The 20,739-nt window shown below is 51.2% G+C and overlaps 6 protein-coding genes across 6 annotated transcripts; 1 reads left to right on the top strand and 5 right to left on the bottom strand.

Moving 5' to 3' along the window:
• Window positions 1–182: 182 nt before the first annotated feature.
• VE01_00135 (uncharacterized protein) lies at window positions 183–3,853 on the bottom strand (the record flags this gene model as incomplete). The annotated part of the gene is made up of 3 exons (XM_018269668.1): window positions 183–1,518; window positions 1,568–2,808; window positions 3,488–3,853. 3 exons carry the CDS (start codon window positions 3,851–3,853, stop codon window positions 183–185), a joined length of 2,943 nt encoding a protein of 980 aa, XP_018135454.1.
• A 508-nt stretch (window positions 3,854–4,361) lies between these two features.
• On the bottom strand, window positions 4,362–8,139 carry VE01_00134 (uncharacterized protein). The gene is made up of 2 exons (XM_018269667.2): window positions 7,347–8,139; window positions 4,362–7,150 (listed from the first exon to the last, which is right to left on the bottom strand). Exons 1-2 carry the CDS (start codon window positions 7,439–7,441, stop codon window positions 4,831–4,833), a joined length of 2,415 nt encoding a protein of 804 aa, XP_018135455.1. The 5' UTR covers window positions 7,442–8,139; the 3' UTR covers window positions 4,362–4,830.
• On the bottom strand, window positions 8,140–10,491 carry VE01_00133 (uncharacterized protein). The gene is made up of 2 exons (XM_018269666.2): window positions 9,864–10,491; window positions 8,140–9,724 (listed from the first exon to the last, which is right to left on the bottom strand). The coding sequence occupies exons 1-2, from the start codon at window positions 10,126–10,128 to the stop codon at window positions 8,466–8,468; spliced, it is 1,524 nt and encodes a 507-aa protein (XP_018135452.1). The 5' UTR covers window positions 10,129–10,491; the 3' UTR covers window positions 8,140–8,465.
• Window positions 10,492–12,172: 1,681 nt separating this feature from the next.
• VE01_00132 (uncharacterized protein) lies at window positions 12,173–16,388 on the top strand. The gene has a single exon (XM_018269665.2). It carries the CDS (start codon window positions 12,641–12,643, stop codon window positions 15,962–15,964), a length of 3,324 nt encoding a protein of 1,107 aa, XP_018135453.1. The 5' UTR covers window positions 12,173–12,640; the 3' UTR covers window positions 15,965–16,388.
• Window positions 16,389–16,418: 30 nt separating this feature from the next.
• VE01_00131 (uncharacterized protein) lies at window positions 16,419–18,205 on the bottom strand. Its single transcript, XM_018269664.2, has 2 exons — window positions 17,712–18,205; window positions 16,419–17,601 (listed from the first exon to the last, which is right to left on the bottom strand). Exons 1-2 carry the CDS (start codon window positions 18,120–18,122, stop codon window positions 16,726–16,728), a joined length of 1,287 nt encoding a protein of 428 aa, XP_018135450.2. The 5' UTR covers window positions 18,123–18,205; the 3' UTR covers window positions 16,419–16,725.
• Window positions 18,206–18,570: 365 nt separating this feature from the next.
• Window positions 18,571–20,651, bottom strand: VE01_00130 (uncharacterized protein). Its single transcript, XM_018269663.2, has one exon. It carries the CDS (start codon window positions 20,421–20,423, stop codon window positions 18,939–18,941), a length of 1,485 nt encoding a protein of 494 aa, XP_018135451.1. The 5' UTR covers window positions 20,424–20,651; the 3' UTR covers window positions 18,571–18,938.
• Window positions 20,652–20,739: the final 88 nt, after the last annotated feature.

The raw sequence follows: 20,739 nt of genomic DNA, 5'->3' as shown, positions 1-20,739 counted from the left end.
CCATTTCCTCTCTTTATATCAACATTTTTCTCACATTTGAATATGTCGGTGCAAACTGTGTTGGTCGCCCTGATTTCGTAGTCACAATATCTGGGCATGACGCCATCTATCGATTGCCCCAAATCCTGTCCCAACCGGAGGTACCGATCCTCAAAGTTATACATCTATCCCCGTAAACCACATCATGAAGTATTTTCAAATCTCGTTCTTTTCGGATCCGGACCATCATCAGTAAGATCACTCCGCCCCGCACCCCCAGCCGCCTGGCCATAAGGTTCAACCGGCGGGCTCCCCGAGTACGCAAAAACAGGATCATCCCAAATATCCCTCGGCGCCGTAGCACTCGCCGGCGTCCCTCTATGACGCGGACTATTCGGGAGAAACATGGGATTATCTGCAATTCCAAAGCGGTAATAAGGGTGTATAAGGTCGTTGCTGAAATCGAGGCAGACATTTTGATTTAACGTCGGCTGGGATGGCGTTTCAGGATCCGATTGTAGCATATTTGATGAGGTGAATCCGCTGGGGTGGTTTAGTGTTTGGGAGGTGAGTGGGCTTCCGGAACCTAATAGGTTGTCCTTGAAGCTAAGTAGTTTTGAGAAGGGAGTACTCGGGTGCTGTTGGTTGCCGCTGGAGAGTTGTGGTGCTGTTGCGTATGCGGAGCTAACATTGCTCCCACCCTCGACTCCGCCAGTGCTGCTGCTCGGCTCTGGGGTTGATGCCGGCTGCAGCAACGGAGCGGTGGCGGTGAGAATATCCCGTATATTTTGTGCCCTCACCCTCTCCCCATCTCTACCACAGGACACCATATGCTCGAGGAGTTCAAGACAAGTGTGAGTAGATTGTCTTGCCGCAAGCTCGAATTTAGTTGTTCCTGTCGTCCCGTGCTTCTCCTTTGCGTCTCTGAGCTCTAACAGGCCATACATTAACATTAACCCGCATTGCCAAACGGTGTATACATGCGCTCCTGGGTTGATGTCAAATATTAGGATGTATTGCTTGAAGTGCGAGAGCAACAGGAGAGTTTGGATATTAACTTCCATACACTTCAATAGAGACGCTTGACTCTGATCCGTTTGTGGTTTAAACGAGAGGGCAGGCCGATGAATCACCAATCGTGCATATAAATACACGAGCTGTATGAACACAACTTCTGGCGCACCTTGTCCAAGGTCTGCGAGGGCTTCTTCCGGCGACATCAAGGCCATATTGGCGAAGCTAACTTGGAGATGGTCTGGGAGTATGTTTGCCCATTGATCCAAAAGGCGATCAAGGGACCTAATCTTCGCCGGTGTTCCTGCTCGGTTCGTTGTTGTATAGAGTGTTTCTAGGGTTTGAGACAATATCCGGGCTACTTTGACCAATGCCACAAAAGCCATCATGCCGGTTGGCTCTCCAGGCAGCGCTGCAACGTAGCCTTCTGCTGAGACAAGATCGTCATCAACTTCTGACGGGCCGTCTGCATCAATGTCTTGGTCGCGAAGGGATTTTGGTGATCCGGCTATGGCTGATAGAAAGCTAATAGATATTAGAGCAACGATTAAAAGAGCGATATATCAGAACATACCTGTCAAGTATATAACAGACCCAAAACATCCTCTTGCGGATCTCAGTTGTAACGGGATTAAAATCGAACCTCCTCGAGTATCGGTGGAGACCAAGCTCTAATGATAGCTTGACAACGCTTCCGGTGGTCTGGAGGGCCAAGCTTCTCTTGCCAGTAAAAACGTACCACAGGGCCTGGAGTTCCAAGAACTGCACAGTTCGAAGTGTCCCCAGTTTTATAACAGCGTCATAGTAGCTCATCGCTTTCTCAAAGTAAATCGTATCATCGCCGCTGCTCCGGACATGGGGCCCATCATCAGTACTGCCGCTGGTGAGTTGGATTTGGCGGCTCCCAAGGGCCAGTATCATATATAATATGCCAAATATCTCTGCAGGGATATCTACATCTGGTGAAGTTTGTCGCTTGAAGTACATAAGTTCGAGATTTCCCATGAAAGTCGGCCGATGTAATATTGGAAAGATGTATCTCCAAAACTCGAACCAAGCCTCGCAGCATCTTTTTGCTGTCTCATAAGGCGGTAATTCCTGAAGGAAATCTTTCCTTAGCTGGGTCGGATAAACTTTGTACTCGACACTATGGTCATCGGTTTCCACTTTCAGTAGGTCGTGGCCGATTTTCCACTGGATGTTGCTTTTGAGAGTTGAAAATCTTTGCTCGGCCATACCAACAAAGAATATTCCCGAGGACGAACCAATATATCTCCCAACGCCGCCCCTGTCCGAGTTCATCCGTCCAACTTCACGACATATCGAGTCGTCCACGGTGATGGCTCTTGGCTTTGCTCTATTATCTCGCCGTCCAGAGCTGGTCAAGCCCAGAGCACGTGGTGTGTGATCTTGGTTTTTCGGCGACTGCGCATGAGACTGCACATGAGACACCGACCTGCTTCGCATGGCTAATTCCAACTCCTGGATTTTGGTGTCCTTTGCAGCACTCTCAGCCCTCATTTTCTGAGCTTCTCCCTCCACGATCCGGAGACGCTCCTCAATGGACTCCGTATAGCTTCTCGGGTAGCTCTTCCTGGTCAATTTAACCATAGTCAAGCACTCCAATCCCGCCGCCTGACACCTCCCGCAAGTAGGAACAATTCCATCGCATCGGACTTTTTTCATCCGACATCTGTCGCAAGCCTGGATGGCCCTTCCAGACCCCGTGAGGGCCGGCCCATCGCTGGAGGAGCCCTGGCCGGCCTGGCCACTTTCCGACACTTCCCTTTGATCATCCATTTCCGATCCGCGCTTCTACCAACGCATAGAGTAGTCAAGGTTCTAAGAACATTATAGCTTAGGTTGGCGCATTATTGACGCTAATGGTTGACTGTTTATAGCATAGTCCGCGTGCCAATGTCGTCAGCAAACTTCTCGGGCTAATACTCAAGCTGAGCCCTGGAATAAACTGCGGGTTGAGAGCAGGATCTGTATCTTTCTTGGGATTGGCTCTATTCAATGACTCGAGAAATAGGTCGGCATGAAGTCGGTAGTGTGATCTTGGTGGGATGAAGGCGGGACATGTAGCGGGCATGTGGATCCGAAGGTGGTGCGGTTGGCTCCACTTATGCCAAGGGCGGTCCCAAGTTTGGATGAGTAAGCACGGAAGGAAGGACATGACAACCTCGACACTCACCTACAAGACAATTATACTGTGCAATTCGTTTTCCGCTCAAAGAATAAACAATATCGTAGCTCAGGTTTGCTGATGTTTGCTTGTATTTGTTGCATTTCCATATCCACGGTCTATTGTCATTAGTCTCGAAGTCGCTCTATCCCACACCTTGCTTTTCTCACCTCATAGCTTTCAAGTCCATTTCCATTCGAAACCTGTCTTTCGTCTGCTGTATCTCACGCCAGTCAAAATATGGTGGCATTGCACCTTATATCCTCAGCAGCAGTTCCATGGTTCTCCACCAATGGCCAGACATACCGTGCAAATTTTGTGCCGCCATCCCTCTTTCTTGTATTCTTCTTTCTTGTATTCTTCTTCCTTGTCTTCTTCTTCCTCGTCCTCTTCTTCTTCTTCTTCCTCATCCCCCTCCTCCTCTTCTTCCTCTTCTTCCTCGTCTTCCTTCTCGTCTTCCTTCTCATCTTCTTCCTCATCTTCTCCCCAAGCTTCACACCCACTGAATCCGTATCGACTTGCGATATAACACTCATCACATAGTCGCGCTTGAGTTTTCCTCTTACCGGTATCGAAGACCCTGTGTCCCTTTTGTCCCGCGTATCCGCATGTTCTGATTGTACTCGGTTTTCTACAACCGCAATTGAAGGTGAGGGTGATTTGTTCACACATTGTGAAAGATCGAGCAGAACGCGGTCAATGGAGGTGGCAGCTAGTGTGGGGGGTTTGCTGAAAGTCTAGGAAGAACAGGCAGCGGGGTGTAGTAGACTCTATTGGTTGTAGTCAAATTGTAGAGAGAAATTAAGTTGAACTCGGGTTTTCTGAGTTGGCAGATCGTGTAGGGGACTTGTGTGGAAATTTAGGAAGCATAGATGGCGGGGTGTAGTAGGCTCTATTATTCGTAGTCAAATTGTAGCGAGAAATCAAATTATAGATGTGAATTTACTCTGATATTTATATATTTTCAGTTACGGTAAACAGCTAGTTTAACAAAGACCCCTTCATATCAGATACTGACGTCGAGTCTGAATTGACTTATTGAGACAATGGTGAATGGGTGTTGTAACAAAGACCAATGTCGAGTATTTGAAACAGGCCTTCATTGTGGTGATTATTCACGTCAGAAGAGGCTTCAGTAACAAAGACATAAGTACTTTCATCCAAGTCGAAAGTAGCTTCATCCAAGTCGAAAGTAGCTTCATCCCAGTCCGAAGTATTCTTCAGCCAACAATGCAATGGCAGACGTGACTCTCCCGAAGTCAAGCACCAAATGTCGTTTTTGGTCGAATGTCCCAAGCTTGGGTGGGGTATTGTCTTCGTTTCGGTTTTCGGTTTTTGGTATTCGGTGAGCCCACCCAAGCTTGGGACATGCAGCCCAAAAACTGTTTTTGGTTTTCGGTTTTTGGCTTGGTGATCACCCCCTGGTCAACCTTTGGCCACCCCCCCCTGCAACCACTGGCTACTTTAGCTTCTGTTGGTTCCCCATATTAGGCGCCACCAACAACAAGGCTTAGTCATTATCAAATGCCCTCGATAAAAAGTGGGTAATGGGTAATGGATAAAGGGTAGTTGGTAAAGAGTAATGGGTAATAGGTAAAGGGTAGTCGGTACAGGGTAAGAGGTAAACAGTTAACCCCCCCCCCCCTTTTTCAAAAAAGCCTATCCAAGCTCTCAACTTTCCACCCCTTCTCCCTCGGCGTATGCCATTCCGCCCCCGGCCCCGCACTACCCCACCCCTTCTTCTCATCCTGTCTCGCATTCCAACTCCCATTACACTCCTCATACGACGACCTCCCATGAATCAATCCGTCAAGCCCTTCAATCCCATCTTCCTCAAGCCAGTACGTGACCCGCGACCCGATCGTCCCTACGAATCCTCCAGCATCGAAGCGGGCTGTGACGCGGACTTGGCCGGGGGTCGACCAGTCTTCGCAGGCTATCTTCCATCGCGGCTTCAGCTTTGCGAGATCGATTCTTGCTTGGGCTGCTTGTCGAGCCTCTCGCAGTCCTAAGGTTGGTCCGGATGAGGAGTCCCCGTTTGCTGCGTGCCCACTGGCACCGCTTGTGCTGCTTGACATTGAAGTCTCTGAGCCTTTCCTCCGTCCTGTGGGTATCTGTCCGTTCCTTCCATTCCCATTGAAAGACGGGGCTACCAACGGAGTATCGAAACCCCTACTCGGCCGACAGGTGCGTTGTAAGATCCCATCATAATCTCTCGGGGCTCTCAGCCTTCGCAATTGTGGGAATCCGCCGGCATCAATGGCTTTAGCGAGGATATAGTTTGCGTCGTTTCGGTTCACCTCAGAGGTTTGGGGTGAAGATGGTATATCCCAGTGTAGGAACTTTAACCTGGGTGACGCGATGTAAGGATGTAGAAACACGGTTGCCCCCGCAGGGAGAACAAGTGGTGTTGGTGAAAAGAAGGAGACTTGGGCGAGTGAGGGTAGAGATGAGAGGATCCGTCCAATGGCCACAATGGACATAACGTCGGGTGGAAGTAAGGATAGTGTTAGAGATGAGAGCGTGGCGGTGAGTGGAGCTCTCGTTATGTCGATGAGAGTTTGAGCAGTAGCGGTTGAGATGATTGAGAGGTGGAGTGAGGCTAGCGGTGGGAGATGCATGATAAAATCTGGTGGAGGTGATAAGGAAGAGAGCGCCAGATGACGGAGAGAGGGAAGATGGCTCCAAAGTGGTTCGAGCACCGAAGCATCAAAGGCACTGGTCGGCCTACAGTGTATTGCCAAGGTACGAAGGAAGTCCCATCCGGAATGGTGGGATATAAACGCCTGAGCTTGATCAGACAGTGGAACCCCGTATCCACCAACCGACCTGGCGTATGAAGTCTGGAATGACGGTTGTCCGTCAATATTCCAAAGTTGCTCGGCGAGCCTCGTTCTAGTGCTCAGTGCATGAGAGATGCGTGAGGAATCATAATCATAATGGGGATAAAACCCAACAAGCCTTTCGAGGTTTGGGCAAGCCATAACAATCGATGCAACAATATCATCGTATAGCAGCTGATCTTTCTTCGAGCTCCCCGCACCTGCCTCCATGTGGGAGGGTACTCGTATCGTCTTCACCAATTCTGCCAGTCCAGGGTTCGCCCGCAATGTCCTCCGCAGGAGTTTCAGCCGTGTTCCAAACTTTATTCTGAACCGCTTTTTGATGTGGCCCATAGAGTCCGATCCTGTGAGTATGATGGTCTCGTACATCACTTTCTTTGCGGGTCCCATAAATTGGCGGTTTGCGAGCGTGAGGCTGCATACATCTCGCATATAGCAAGTTGGGCATGTCCTCTTCTTCTCGACCGCATCCAGATGCACGGTCCTGAGTTCCGCGACTATCAGTGATATTATTTCCTCTGGCAAACGTCGTAATGACGATTCGGAATAGTAATCTGTAGTATTATCGAAAGCGTCGAAAATATTCAACCGCTGTGGTCGTAACTTCTGTGGTCGTAATAACCCCCCCGTTCCCATCTTTTGTACATTTCCATCCCCATTACTCGATTCATTATAGCCGTAACCCAGCGATGACTTCCTCGGCAGATCTGATCTCGCGAACGTCGACCTCTTGGGGCTGGAACTGGCAGCATTTTGTGTGTCCATAGACGTTTTCGAGCTGTTTCGCCCACTCGCCCAATTCACTGCGCGCCACCCTGTCGTCGCCGTCGACGAAGCTGTCGAAGGTCGCATACCGTAGCTATCGCTGCTATCTGATCTGCGGGGCAGATGTGGTTCCATTCCTGGCTCCGCGTCACCCTCGTACGCGTTTGTCGGTTCTGCCCGCGCGTACCAGCTCGATGTCTCAGTCCTCGCGATGAAGTCGATTTCGTCCTGCGTCAACTTATAAGACGGAGAAGTGTCGGAGCTGCGGCTTGTTGCCAATGTGCCATGCGACAAGGAGCGGGTTGAAGTCGACGCCGGTAAGGGGCTTGGGTTGCCGTTCGTGGCGGCTGACGCTCGCCTGCTATTGAACCAGCCGTGTCAGCCATTCTGATCCGAATAGGGATGCGCAGGGCGCCTGTGCGGTTTATTGATTTGGTGATTCGTGCGGATACCGCACGTTGAGGCTGAGGGCGCAAGGTGGACTTGGGCGCATTCTTTTGGAAAGGGACAAGGCTGACAGGACAAGGACAGGGTGAAGGTGAAGGGGTTCCACTTACACCTCGGCGATTCTATCATCTTCATTGGTACCCTTTATATCATAAGTCGTCGACGGCGCAGATGGCGCTCGGCGCCGTGGGCTTTCCATTGACATTGCCTCCTGGTATGGTATGGTTTATCGAGAGGTTGAAGCGCATTGGCGGCGTTCCATCATTTGGTCCAAGCTCCAAAAGTGTGCGGTTTGTATAGAACTGTTTGTTGATGTCTCTAGCTCGGGCTGTATGTCCGTCTTACCCGCAACCACCAAGCTCCCACTGGTGAACGATTGATGCTATAGTTGACATGAGATGAGACGAACTGGTGCACATTGGGACACACGTGAGGGGAAGCGTTCGGCAGTTAGGAGTTAAAAACGATCTTCATACGAATGATACCATGCTTGGGTGAACATTGCTGCTTGATGTGCGGTGAGTGGGTGGATACTTGTGGGGGGGTTTGTCCGCTCCGCTTCCAACCTTCGCGATTACCCCTTTTGAATTATGGTTAATTCAATAACCACGCATTCCCCATTCACGTATTTGTTCAGCAACGTTGCCTTTTGCTAAATTCTACTATACGCGCTCTCCTTGAGATATGTGGCCTTTTATCTAATAGTGTGTCACGATTTTACAACCTCTTTGGTGCCCAATTCTCGGTATCTTCGGAACGACATCGTACACACAGCATGTCATGTTTATAAGCCTTTTCTTAGCGCATATAAACCTCGTATTGTATGACAGAGTTACAGGGCTACGTGGATGTGACAGTAACTAGGATTATAATGTTTGGGTTACATTATCCCACATGCCGATACCCCATGTAGAAGCGAACGCGGGATTGATTACTTCCCAGAGACCAAGGCAAAAAAAAAAAAAAATCTTGAATTCCCTTCTAACGATACTATTTTTATAGGAACGTGCTGGCTATTGCCTCATAGCAACCTGGGTATACGTATTCCAAATTTGATAAACGCCTTTTAAACAGATTCCCTTTTCATCACTTCCAGCCAGCCTCCTTTCCAAGGCTTCATCCGATAATCCACTCCCAGTTTTCGTAAGAATAGTTAATGGGATGGTTTGCCGTCATTGATATTTGTGCGCCGGTGTAAAACGCAGTCGCCTCATCTCGCGTGGGACAACCTAGGTGGCGGTAGGTGTGGCGATAGGTTCAAAACGTATGGCGGTATTGATCCGATCAATTTCGGCAGTCAGCAGGCTCATGCCGCGTTCCACAACCGAAAGTATTTTCTTCAGCTCGTCCAGTGCTGTGTCGTTGTGGTTGTAAAAGACACCATCAATGCTGCTCCTCCAGTGCGAGGTGGTGTTGTGGCCGTGTTGGAAGCTGTCAACATCATATTCCGCCTTTGGTCTAGATATGGTAGATGAAGATGGATTCTGGCCAAGTGCCGCCTCGACGAAGCGATCATCAAATGAGCGCTTTCTTCCAGATGGGTCATCAAGATCAAATTGCACGGGGTTGACAAAATCTGGCCCCGCCGAATACTCATCATAACCCAGTGCGGTTGCACGTAAAATAGACAATTCCAGGCCCCGCATTCCCTGGAGTTCTTCGGCAATCCATTTTGCGCCATGAGGCTTAGAAATTTCAGGTCCAAGTCCGATCCATAGTGGGATGGCATCCCCATTCCTGACCTTCAGGTAGACTTCGTTCAAATAAAGCTCCTTGAGAGAAAAAGCGCATTTCCTAACCATATTAAGGAGGGAATCTGCCTCAACATCGACGCGGTTTAGTTCTAGATAGTGGAGATTGCCGAGGTTACTGCCTTCATTGATATCGTGATATGGCAAAGATTGCATTCGCCAACTCTGCAAATCTCCTTGAAAGCCCAATTCATGCTGACGGACTGCAGTTGTCCTTTTGCTATTCCAGCCAATGATACAGAGGCTCTCCAAATTGGTCGCCTCAGTAATAAGCCTCCAAAGAGCTGCTGAAAACCTATTCTGGTTGTTGCCGCTGCTTTCTTGGCGCTTAAGAGAGAGGACAAGGTGCTTTAAAGGATTGAATACCTTGATGGCGTTGTGCAAATCAATGGGATTCTGGTACACATCGAGTAGGGTCGTATCGGACAAGTGGCTCAGCACCAAGGTTTCAATAGCAGCTGCCTCTTCTGAGCGGTTGGCAAGGCACTCAGCAGCTGTTGCAAAAAGCATGGTGCCTGATCGACTTGCTTGGCCCACAAATTGGAATGGCAGATTGAGTTTAAAGCAGCTTGCTTTAGTTGCTGTTTCAAGCATTGTGGCCACTGCATTCTTAAAGTCGCTTTCATCGAACGATGCTGGGCCCATACAGTATCGACGGAGGGAGTCAAAGACGTCATTCATCTCGGGAAATTTGTCCACGATGGTCCCAAATGCATTTTCGAGGCGTAGGATTTCATCTAAAGTCCGAAGGTCAGCAACTACCGGAAGTATTGCATAGTTAAAAGTATATATAAAGATGTTCTGCGGATTAATGTGACACACGACACCGCCCATTCGACTCGTATGATTCGTAGTAGTTGGCAAATAAAGACTTACCGTCGTCACGTATAATCGTGAGATCGACATAGATGGCATCGCAGTAATCTGCAGCTCCTGCAAGGTATTTCAAGTCTAGAGGCTTTCCATTCCTTTCAAGGCGGGAGAAATCTAGCTGAACGGTCTTGAGAAGGTCCTCCCGAAGCAACTCGTTGAAGACCTTGCACACCAAGCGGAATTTCAGTATATCATTTTTAGAGCTTGGATTCAAAGCAATCAAGGACCCAAGAATCCCTCTGAGTATTTCCGGTGGAAGTTTGTCCATGGCGGCTTATAACGAACCAAATATATGGTGGGGCAATAGGTAGTAGTGAGGTTGACCTTGACCTCAACTGACCGCCTGGCGCCTTGTCTAAACTGACCCATGCGATAAGGGATAGGAACAATATTGATCCGGAGCGGTGTCTAAAAGAGGGGCGGGCTATGGGGCGTGGGTGTGCGTAATGGGGTCGCCAAAGTATGTTGATACGAGCAATTTAAGCTAATGGATAAGGGAGTTTCTTTCTCTCGACCTAACTCTGAGCAACTGACTTAATAAAATGCCACAATATAGCAACTCTATCTCTGAGTGGTTGAAAAAGCCTTTATTGAATTTATAGTTTGTTGTCACACTGCCGTTATCCAGCATCCTTCTTCAGACTTTCGGGGCGGCACGAGTACCACAGCTCCTTATCTCAATTCCATCGACGGCGGATGGAGACGCTCTGAGCTCCACATTTACTCGGATATTACAATGACGCAGCAAGGCTTCCTGCCGCGGTGATCCCAACGTGGTGTTTCCCGAAGAATGGGGTTTTGAATCACCGAGAAAAAAAAGCTCGACACGGCTTCAATGATTACCCGGCGAATCGGGACAAGCTGAGCGAGGGCGTGTCATCACTGGTGTGAAGAATGGAGCCACATCAACACACCGTGATGATGATGGCCACCTATGCCTGCGCGCGCGTATATTATTGAAAGCGTGCAGGGGAGGTGCCTAATCCACGGACAACACAGCCTCTTTGGTTAGGGAGAAAATTGACGAAGGCGGACCATCACCACAAGGGGAAACCCATTTCTGGCACCCTGAACTGAAGGCAGGGTTGTTTATTTCGACCAATTCACTGCCGCAAAGGCGCCATTTTCTGCGCATCAATTGGCAAATCTGCCTTCCACTCCTTAGCTCCCAACAGGCGGGGCGCAATCCCTACGAAAATCAATATGGAAAGCGTGTCAGGGGTGTGAACATCACAAATCCACCAGCACTTTTCGCTCAGTGTCGATCATCCCCTCCTCCTGCGTTCGACTACCAGAAAGTAATATCAAAAATGACGACGCCTTGCTTACTTTATATGAAGCCAGTCCACGTTTACTCATCCACTTTACTGAGTACGGCACAACTCACTATTTGCGGGCACGCACAACATAGGGGCATGAGACGACTCAGTTCTGAAATCTGACTGCTGGAGAAAGGGGTCTGTCGTGTGGAGTTCAATATTGATGCGGTTTCAGGGCGTGGCCCCAAGCACTGATTTGAGGCTTTGACAACAGATCTCGGAGCCGTGTGTTTACTCCTGTGGGAAAATGTTCGTTGACAACGACAACACCAGGACCACGCCACCAAGCGGGCCAGGGGGCAGACGTATTAGCGCGCGCGACCATGCCAGGTATGGGCCATCTTTCAGCTGGACTTGGTCTCTGGTCGTGGAAACCGAGTTTGACGTCTTTTGCTCCCGGTCTCTGTAGCCATACGGAGCACAGTCAAGCACGGGCAATTTTCCACTCGCAATCTAGGTATTACAGGCGGTCAAGGCTGACCTGGTTACTCTACTACCGGTATGCAGTATGGTGTTGTGTCCTTGCATATTGACATTATCGCCTCTGTAACCGATCTCACTGCTGGTCAGCCCCTACGATTATTTCCTCTCTGGGCAGCAATCAGACATTTCGAACCAGGCCTCCGCATGGCTGTGCGTGCTGTCTTGTGCTTCCTGTGCTTCCTGTAGGTGTTACTCAGATACCCTGCTACTACGCTGCTACCACCCTAATACTACCAGATATCAACAGATGCATGAATAGTTTGGATCTCACGGAGGTACAGTACTGCTTCAGTACAGTACATATATAACAACGAACAGCACATCCTGTATGTAGAGCATGTAGACCATGCAAAACATACTCATATTAAGAGTACTGCTATTAGTAAAATACGACAAATTCTGTACTGTGCATCAAAATCGCCTTGAAAAGAGTACATGTAAATGTCTTAAAAACACAAGAAATATGTATATGTAGTTTTGTACCTGTTCCCTTTTTTAATGAATCCATCTACCCCATCCCCCTCTCACTATCTGCTATCCCCGGGGCCTCCGACATAGCCCTCTCTAATTCCCCTCTCTTTCCAGTTACTATTTTCCCAATCTCTTTCCTTCACGATTTTTAAAAAAGTTCGACTTGATTATTCGCATAGGTGTTTATTTGTGGCTATCTGGTGACTATTGCGATCAACTGATGCGAGCATTAAATAATACGTCAACGGCCGCATTCGTTTAGTCGTTAATCACCCAGGTCACCTTTTTGAAACACGAGCCATCCCGATAGCTTTGACTAGGCAGGCTGGCACAATCTCGTCCAAGCAAGGCGCTTCAGAACACTCTTGTTCGCCACAACCCACGCTTCTCTGCAGGACGGAGGAGCTTTTCATCTTCAAGGTCTAGTAAAATAGCATCCTACGCCGTTCGAACATGCTCAATTGAAGACTCCACGCTCGCTTTGGTTCCATTTGTGTCACCCCGGATATGGAGGTCTTGTCAGGCGCTGCCAGTTCAGCCTTGCCGCGCTCCCACTCCTCGTCCAACCTTCCAACCCGCCAGTCCAGCGAATTCAAACATGTCCGATCTACTCGTGATTCCGAAGAATTACCTCGGTCTGCCAGCTTCACCTTCCTACCAGGTCTCGACCTCGACACCTTCAAACTCAACGACTACTTTGACGCTGAGGTACCAGTTGAACCATTCAAGCTCTCCCGGACATCATCGGAAGCTACGATTACTGAGAAGGGTCATTCGAAACATGGAGAAAGTAAAAGCCAACAGCAAGGGCTACAGGCAGCCGACAAACGCAAATCCACTGTGTCGGGGTGGGTGTCAAGGGTCCGAGGGAGCCCCGAACGGACCATATCGTTACCCTGGAAGGCACCTACCGACCGAACCACGCAGTCTCGTCCTATACCGATAAGAACTTCCTCAACGAGGTCGACAGCGTCGCAATCGCGAGCACAATCTGACGACAGCAGTTCTTCCAGATCGTCCTCCAGGTCGCCTTCCCCAAGCAAGAAGCTGGTGTCTGATTTGATGGGCCACAGCCCTGATGATCATTCCACACCTCCAAGCTCTATATCATCCTCAAGCCCGAAACAATCTATAGCTGCCTTATCGATACGATCTGGGCTATCTAAAGCGAAGAACCGATCTGAGAGCCCAGGGGCGGGATTAGTGAGAAGGGGTACTCAGCTACTCAAGCGGTCAAAGAAGATTCAGACCAGCACCTTTGATGACGGCAGCTCTCGATTTTCAAACACATCCAACAACAGCTTGGGAGGAATATCTACGCTGAACATCAATGGCCTATCTACCCCCGCAACAAGCAGACCAAACTCGAGAGGCCTGAAAGGCAAGCTTGCCCCTCTGGCAATGCACTCAGCACAGAAGAAAGATGAGCTCTGGCCGGCCTTTTGTTCATTGGACTCTGATTTCCGGAAATTCCAGACCAAGACGAGTGCTTTAAAGGCTCAGGTCGTACGATCGACTCTCTTGCCATTTCTACGAAATGATTTCTATCTTGATCACCCATCGACTAGAAATCTAGAACCCGAGCACCTGGATAGAAGAGTCAATGTTCTCGATAAGTGGTGGATAGGATTACTGGACATGATTGACACGCAGAATGGCATGTCAGGAGTGGACAGGCCAGTGATTCTCGAGGCCATGGCAGAGATCATGGCCCGGCCAGAATGGCGGTTACCACCGTCCCTATTCGCACCATTGGGGGACAAGCCAGCGGCTACTGATATGGCAAGGAGTCAATCTACTGGATCTTTCTCATCTAGCTCATCTGGATTTGTTACCGATTCGGTTTATCATAATGTACGCACGACATTTATTCGAAATTTGAATGCCCAGATGAGCACTATTGTGGAGAAAATGTCTCTTAGACATGCCCCAGCAAGTCTTGTTACATTTTGTGGGAAAGCCACCGCATATGCCTTCTTCTTTTGCCCTGGAGTCGCCGACGCACTTGTGCGGGTCTGGAGAACACCACTGGAAACGGTCAAGAGAGTCGCAGATGAATTTGGATTGCCCCGACGGTATACCAGCCCGAATGGTGGGAGCGACGATATTGTCGACGCATTTCCACCCAATCTGCAAATGCTGGGTTGGACATCAGCAAAGATGCTTTCCAACCAGCTACAAAGACCTGCAAAGCTGCCTCTGGAGGTTGCAAAGATCGCATGGGGTGGCGCATGGGCTGGCCGATGGTGTGGACGAGACAGCGACCTGTTTTACGTGTTCTGCAAGCATTATCATATTCTCATGGAGGAATTTGTACCTGCTGACACACCACTTATCGAGAAGGCCCGGGCACCGGCATTCGTGCTTGTGCATGCCCAGATTGTGACGGTGCTTGATGGAACGTTTAACAGGAAGCCAGCAGCTGCAGCTGGAGCTGGCCCGATATCGCTACTTGGTGGCTCTCTGGCGGGTGCTGATGCATCAGCAGCGGCTCTACCACTTCTGCCATCCAGCAATCTAGTTCGACTGATGTGTGAGAACCGTCTGATTATGCTGGTGCGAGACTTCTTGTCGGAACAGCCACAGGACGTCAGCGAGGCACGGCGAACATTCGCAGAGTCATTTGCGCTCTCTTTGAAAGCTGCCACGAAGAGGACATCGCTGTATAACCACAACGCATGTTCCATCTTGTGCGACTTTCTCGAGGAGGTTCTTCCGATATACCTGCGGTACAACACCACGAACTCATTCCATATCGACTGCATCGACTGGTGGTTCTGGCTCGAAGTCTGCCAAAAGATGCTAGAAAGCGACAACCAAATGACCGAAATCCGCCTCCTATCCTTCGTCTACACGACCTGGAACATCCTCACCGTCGTCGACCACCGCAAAGAAGTCGTCTGCCTCGACTGGCTCCTCTCCGAGCCCACCTTCGAAAAACTCTTCATGCACTGGTCCCCCATGGTCCGCGCCTACTTCATGCGCCTCCTCTGCTGGCGCATCTGCCGCTTCGAAAACGACGCCACCCAGCTCGAGACCCAGATCCTCAGCACCGTCTCCTCGCGCCTCAAGCGCATCTGGTCCTACTACCAGCACCAGAAACACACCGCCCTCCACACCAGCAGCCCCATCCCCTCATCAACCCCCTGCCTCCCCGCCCCAGGCCGTCGCCTCCTAATCATCCGCAACGAAACGCACCCACCGCCACCAAACCACTTCCTCAGCTTCGACGGCATCATCTCTGGCGCCCCTCGCCCACCCTCCCCTACACGCCGCCACTCCACCGCCCCATCCCCACCTCCCCCTGCCGACTCCACCGCGCCCCGCCGCCGCTGGAGCATCCTCGGCAAAATAAACCCCTTCATAGCCGACCCTAATGCCCCCCCCCAACCCACAACCCTCGAAGCCGCCCGCCTCGCCACAGCAGCCTCGCGCTCCCCATCCTCTTTCTCTCCCTCTCCCCCACCCGCACCTGCACCTGATCCACCTACCCCAACCTACCGCGCTTTCTCCTTCCGCTTCTCTCTCGAGTGGCACGGCGGCCACATGCAGAGCGCGTCAGACCGGCGCATCTTCGGGCGCGACCGCGTGCTCGGCGTGCCGCGGCTCCCCGGGGCGGCTCAGACGTTCTTGCTGGAGACGGTGGAGGGCGCGGCGGATGAGGTGCCGGGAGTCCAGGGGGGTTCGAGGTATGCGGGACGTGCGCTGGCGGAGTGGGAGATGGTTGCGAGGGAGCTGGAGGGGTTTGTGGAGAGGAGGTTTGGGGAGGGGGTTCCGAGTCTTGGGGCCGTGGAGGTGCCTGAGTTGAGGGCTGAGGGGAGGAGGTGGTAGGTTGAGGAATCGGAAGACAGAACGGATGGTTGAGCGGACGAGAGTGGCAGGATGGCTGGGATTGCAGTCCTGTCGAGCGGTTCATCGTTGTCATGAACATTTTTTTATTGTATTTGTGGAGAGGCTACTTTGATTTTTATCTCACCGGCGTCTCTACCTCACCGGGAGCCCTGCGCAACGCCGTGGGCTACCCATTGCTCCTTTTTTTTTCTCTTAGTTTATACCGCGGACTGGCTTGGATGAGTCGCATCATTTGTTTTTTCATATATGGGGAGTTTGGCTGGGGGTGGATTTGTATAATGGCTTCAGGGCCCAGAAAATGGGAGGAAATGGATGGATGGATGGAAATACGGTGGAGTGGGAATTATTTACACATTACAAAGGAGTACATACCTAGAACTCGGAATACCATATTGTTTTTCAGGAAGACCATATTTATCAAGAGCAGGTAAATGTTTTTGAAAGTCTTCGATTTGTGTGTGGCCCGTTTGTGGCTCAAAGTCGTTATCTCGGAATTAACATTATCATTCCATCAATGGAGCAGATAGTACAAATGTGGGCACCGCCACTCTCCCACCCTCCCAGTTTTCCCACGGTGGGTGATTCAGAAGATGCCTCCTTCCCTCAGTCCCCCCGTTTGCTCCCTAGTAATTTACACAAGTGATAAGCCAGCCAGCAAAAAAAAACGCCACAAGTGATGTACGCCATCCATCCCCCACCCCCTAGCCATCCAACAACCAAACAACAAGCAGTAAGCACCGCTACTCCTCCACCTCCCCCTCCTCGCTCTCCTCTCCCTCTTCCTTGTCCCCGGATTTAATCCTTTTCGAGTCCCTCTCTTCAGTGTCGGGGTCGACTATACTCTCCTTCCTCTTCGGCGGGACGCCCTCTATCGACGCTATAGCCTCATCACCCCTCTCATGTGTCGCGGGGTCGTTAGCTACCCTCTTCAACACCGCGTCGTCGTCCCCTGCGGCTACATCCCTTTCAATTGGCGACCTCGACCTCCCCTCCTCGGCCTCTCCACCCCGTTCCTTCACACTCTCCGGGCTCTCGCCGCCCCTCTCCCTCGTCGCCTCCAGCTCCCCCGGACTTCCACCCGGACTGCCCTCTAGGGGTAAATCGGTCCTCCCAAGGGGGTTCTCAGCATAAAACTCCTGCACCACCGCTACCGCCTCTGCAATCCTCTCTTCGTCCCCCCCAGCCCTGACCCACCACGGTCTTCCCCCTTCATCCGGGATCTTCTCCCCATTATACCTAGCAGCAAAATACACTGCCGCGACAGCCACATCCCTCGGTCCCATGCGCAAACACATCGTCGTCATCTGACTATCATTCAAAAACGCCCAGGCAATATTCCTAAGCGCCTTATCATGCTCCAACCCCAACTGTCCAAGTATACTCTGGAGATGGCTATACGGGCTCTCGAGAACGACGTCGAAGGTGAGGAGTTCGAGCATCGTCTCTTCGTAGAGCAGGATCGAGTCTTTCCACCGCCAGAACTCCTTGGATTGCTCGTCGATGACGAGGTTGGCGTTCTTCTGGGCGACTTTGGCGACGGCGATGACGATTTCTTTGGTTTTGCGGCAGTTTTCTTCGGCTTTGGTGGCGAGGAAGAGGCTGGTGGCTGCGATGTTCTAAGAAGAAATCCCCAGTTAGCACATATTCACCACCACATCTTCACACCGCGCCCCTCCACACAAACCTCCCCCAATCTGTAGCAAGGAACAAGAACAGCAGAACTCACATAATGATGCACCCCCCTCTCCCCCACCATCCCAACCCTCATATAAAACCTCTGAAAAAACACCGCCGCACTCCCCAACGTCACCTGCGGCACCTTCAACAGCATCCCCGCCTGCACAATAAAATTAACCCCCTTCGCTCTCCTCGCCCTTTCCTCCGCCGGCGTCAGCCCCGCCGCCACGCTCGGCGAATTCGCAATCTCCGACGCGCTGAAGAGCCATTGTCCGTTTGTGTTCGCCATTGTCGATGCCGGGAGCGGTGCGGGAGAGGGGGAGGGGGAGGGGTGTGTCGGGGGGGAGGGCGCGGCGGGGGGGATGGGGCGTGAGGCGCTGGATCGGCTGGTGCTGCTGATGCTGGGAGGGTGGTATGAGGTGGGGAGATGGTGAGGCGCGTGCACGGCGGTGGAGGACATGGGCGATTTGTGGGAGGTTGGAAGGTGATGGTGGATGGTGGGTTGGTGGTGTGGTGTAGTGGTGGTGGGTTTGAGGTTGAGTGAGCGCCCTGGGCGCGAGGTGGTGTGTGTGGTGGTCTGGAGCTTGCTGGGCGGATTGATTGTGGTGGTACGGGGGGGTGGTGAGGTCGGGTGTGCAGTTTTGGGGTTATCTTATCGGGGGGGCTATCGTGGATGGGTTTTGTTAATCACTTTGGATGGGTGAAGAAAGTTGGAATATAATAAAGGCGTGGGCTCATTCAGGTTTATATTACTGTGCTGCGGAAGTCAGTTACTTGGAAGTCAAACTGGAGGTATAAATTCTAGCAACATAAGTTGCATGTATTAGTCCCTACAAGCTCCCTCCTGAATTTTGGCCAGCATCACATCACAGCAGTTATCACAACATGACTTCAAACTCAAACATTTCGTGGTAAAGAATCTTTTTTGTCTCCAGTATATCTATACTGTGTAGCCTATTGGGTCTGTGGGTATTTATGAATCTATATACAATAAGAAACCCCTCGTTCAAAGAAAAAAATCCCCCAACCAATGAACCCTAGCCAAAGAAATAAGTTCTCATAGAGAGAGAGCCAAGACATAATCTTCGTCCAACGTCCATCCCAACGACGCGGCGGTGTGAAACGCCGATCAACCTATCATCCCAACCTTCCTTCATATCTGTTTTTCCAAAACAAGGCAGGTAGTAAAGTAAAAAAAAAGCGGTAGGCAAAAAAACCCGCATTCAATCATAAAAAAAACAACTTTTCCGCAGCTTTGACTCCTTCGTTCTTTCCTTTACTCCACCGCCGAAACCGACTGGTTCCCGGTAACGGGGTTCATAGAATCACTCCAGTTGAGCTTGAAATCCGCGCCCAGCTCCTTCTTGAGCGCCGCCTGCACAGCCTCAAGAACGTTGTTGAAAACCCCAAAGTTGGCCGGGTTCTCCTTATCATTGCCCTCGCCCTGGAACACACCAGTGCGAACCAGGCAGGTGTTCCATCCATACATGTTACCACCAACAATATCAGACTGCGGGTTATCACCAATCATGTAGATATTCTTAGGCAGACGCTCCTCGTTGTGAATCGTCTCCATCCACGAGCTCATCACCTCATCAGCGTACTTATACGTCGCCAACTCAGGCTTTCCGTACACCACACGCTCCAGCTCATGCCCGGTGATGGACTTGTAGATAGCCTCGAGCGCGATGCGGAAGGTTCCCTGAGACATGCGGGGGATGGGGTACTCGGTGGGGCAGAGGACGTCGCCCTGGGAGAAGTAGACGGGGATGCGGTTCGCGAGGGGGTCCTTGGCTTTGGTGCCCAGAACGCCGTCCTCGGAGAGGAGGAGGTCGATCATGATTTGGAGATCGGTGGCGTAATCGCGGGAGTCGGAGAAGACGAGGATAGCATCGAACTTGACCTTGCTGAAATCCCTCGGCGCGGAAGTGGCGCGCTGCTCCTCGGTGAAGAATTCCTTGAGGGGTGAGATGTCGGGGTTGGCGGCGTAGATGTCGTTAGGGACGATGATATCCTTGAAGCCGTATAGCTTGGCTACCTCGCGGCACTTGTACTTCTCGCCACCGACCACGAGGACGGTGTCGTAGTACTCAGCCAGGGCAGACATGGGGGTGTGAGCTTGGATGAACTGCTCAGTCGAGATCGGGACACCGAGGATCTGAGACAGCTGGTCGCAGCGCTGGCTCTCGATCTTACCACTCCCGTTGGTGAGGAAGATGTGGGGGATCTTAATACCGAGCTCATTATCACCGTTCAAGATCTCCAGCGCACGACGGCCCTCAGGAATCAAACGATCACCGTGAACAAGCACTCCATCAATATCAAAAGCGAACGCCATATCCTTCGCCGCCGTCGTCTTCACCGACGACATATCCTGCAACTGACTCGCAATAATCTCCCTCGTCGGCTGAATCGGCGGCATCCCCGGCCTCAAATTCGCCGCCGCCAACGCTTCCTCAATGTTAATGCTCGACGACAGCCTCGACTGCCTCTTCGAGCGGGGGATGGGTAGCGAGGTGCCGAAGCTGTTGCGGGACCCTCGGCGGTCGCGGGAGGAGGGGGCGTTGCTGAGGGGGTGCATGAGGTCGTTTGTGTCTGCGAAGGGGGAGCGAGACATGGGGACCTCGATGGTGTTGCGCTCGACGTTGCCGTTGTCGCCTTCGGGGACGGAGAGCATGCGGCGGAACATGGGGCGGTCGACGTTCCTCTCGGGCGTCTTGTCCGCGGACTGCTTGCCGGGGGATGTGGTGGCTCCTGGCATCTTGAGAGAGGTTTGGTGGTTGGTGGTGGTGGTGGTGGGTTGTGGATGTGATAAGAGGGGAGAAGACAAAATGGGGATTGCTTTTGTGTTTGAGGTGGATAAGATGAGGTATGAGGTTTGATGGGTGAGGATGAGTGCTTTTTAGTGTTTGCAGCTCAATGTGATGACAGACGAAATGATCCAAAAGACCGGATTTACGAGTGACAGAATGTGTGGGTGAGAAAGTGGGATGACGAAAGGATGGGGCAATGGGGGAACGGGAGGGCATATATACGGTCAGGTCTTTTTTTCGATTTGGACTGGTTCACATCACAAG

The sequence above is a fragment of the Pseudogymnoascus verrucosus genome (assembly GCF_001662655.1).
Source record: "Pseudogymnoascus verrucosus strain UAMH 10579 unplaced genomic scaffold scaffold_1, whole genome shotgun sequence".
Lineage (NCBI taxonomy): Eukaryota > Fungi > Ascomycota > Leotiomycetes > Thelebolales > Thelebolaceae > Pseudogymnoascus > Pseudogymnoascus verrucosus.
Note: the sequence above shows the minus strand (reverse complement) of the source record. Positions and strands in the feature narration are given on the sequence as shown.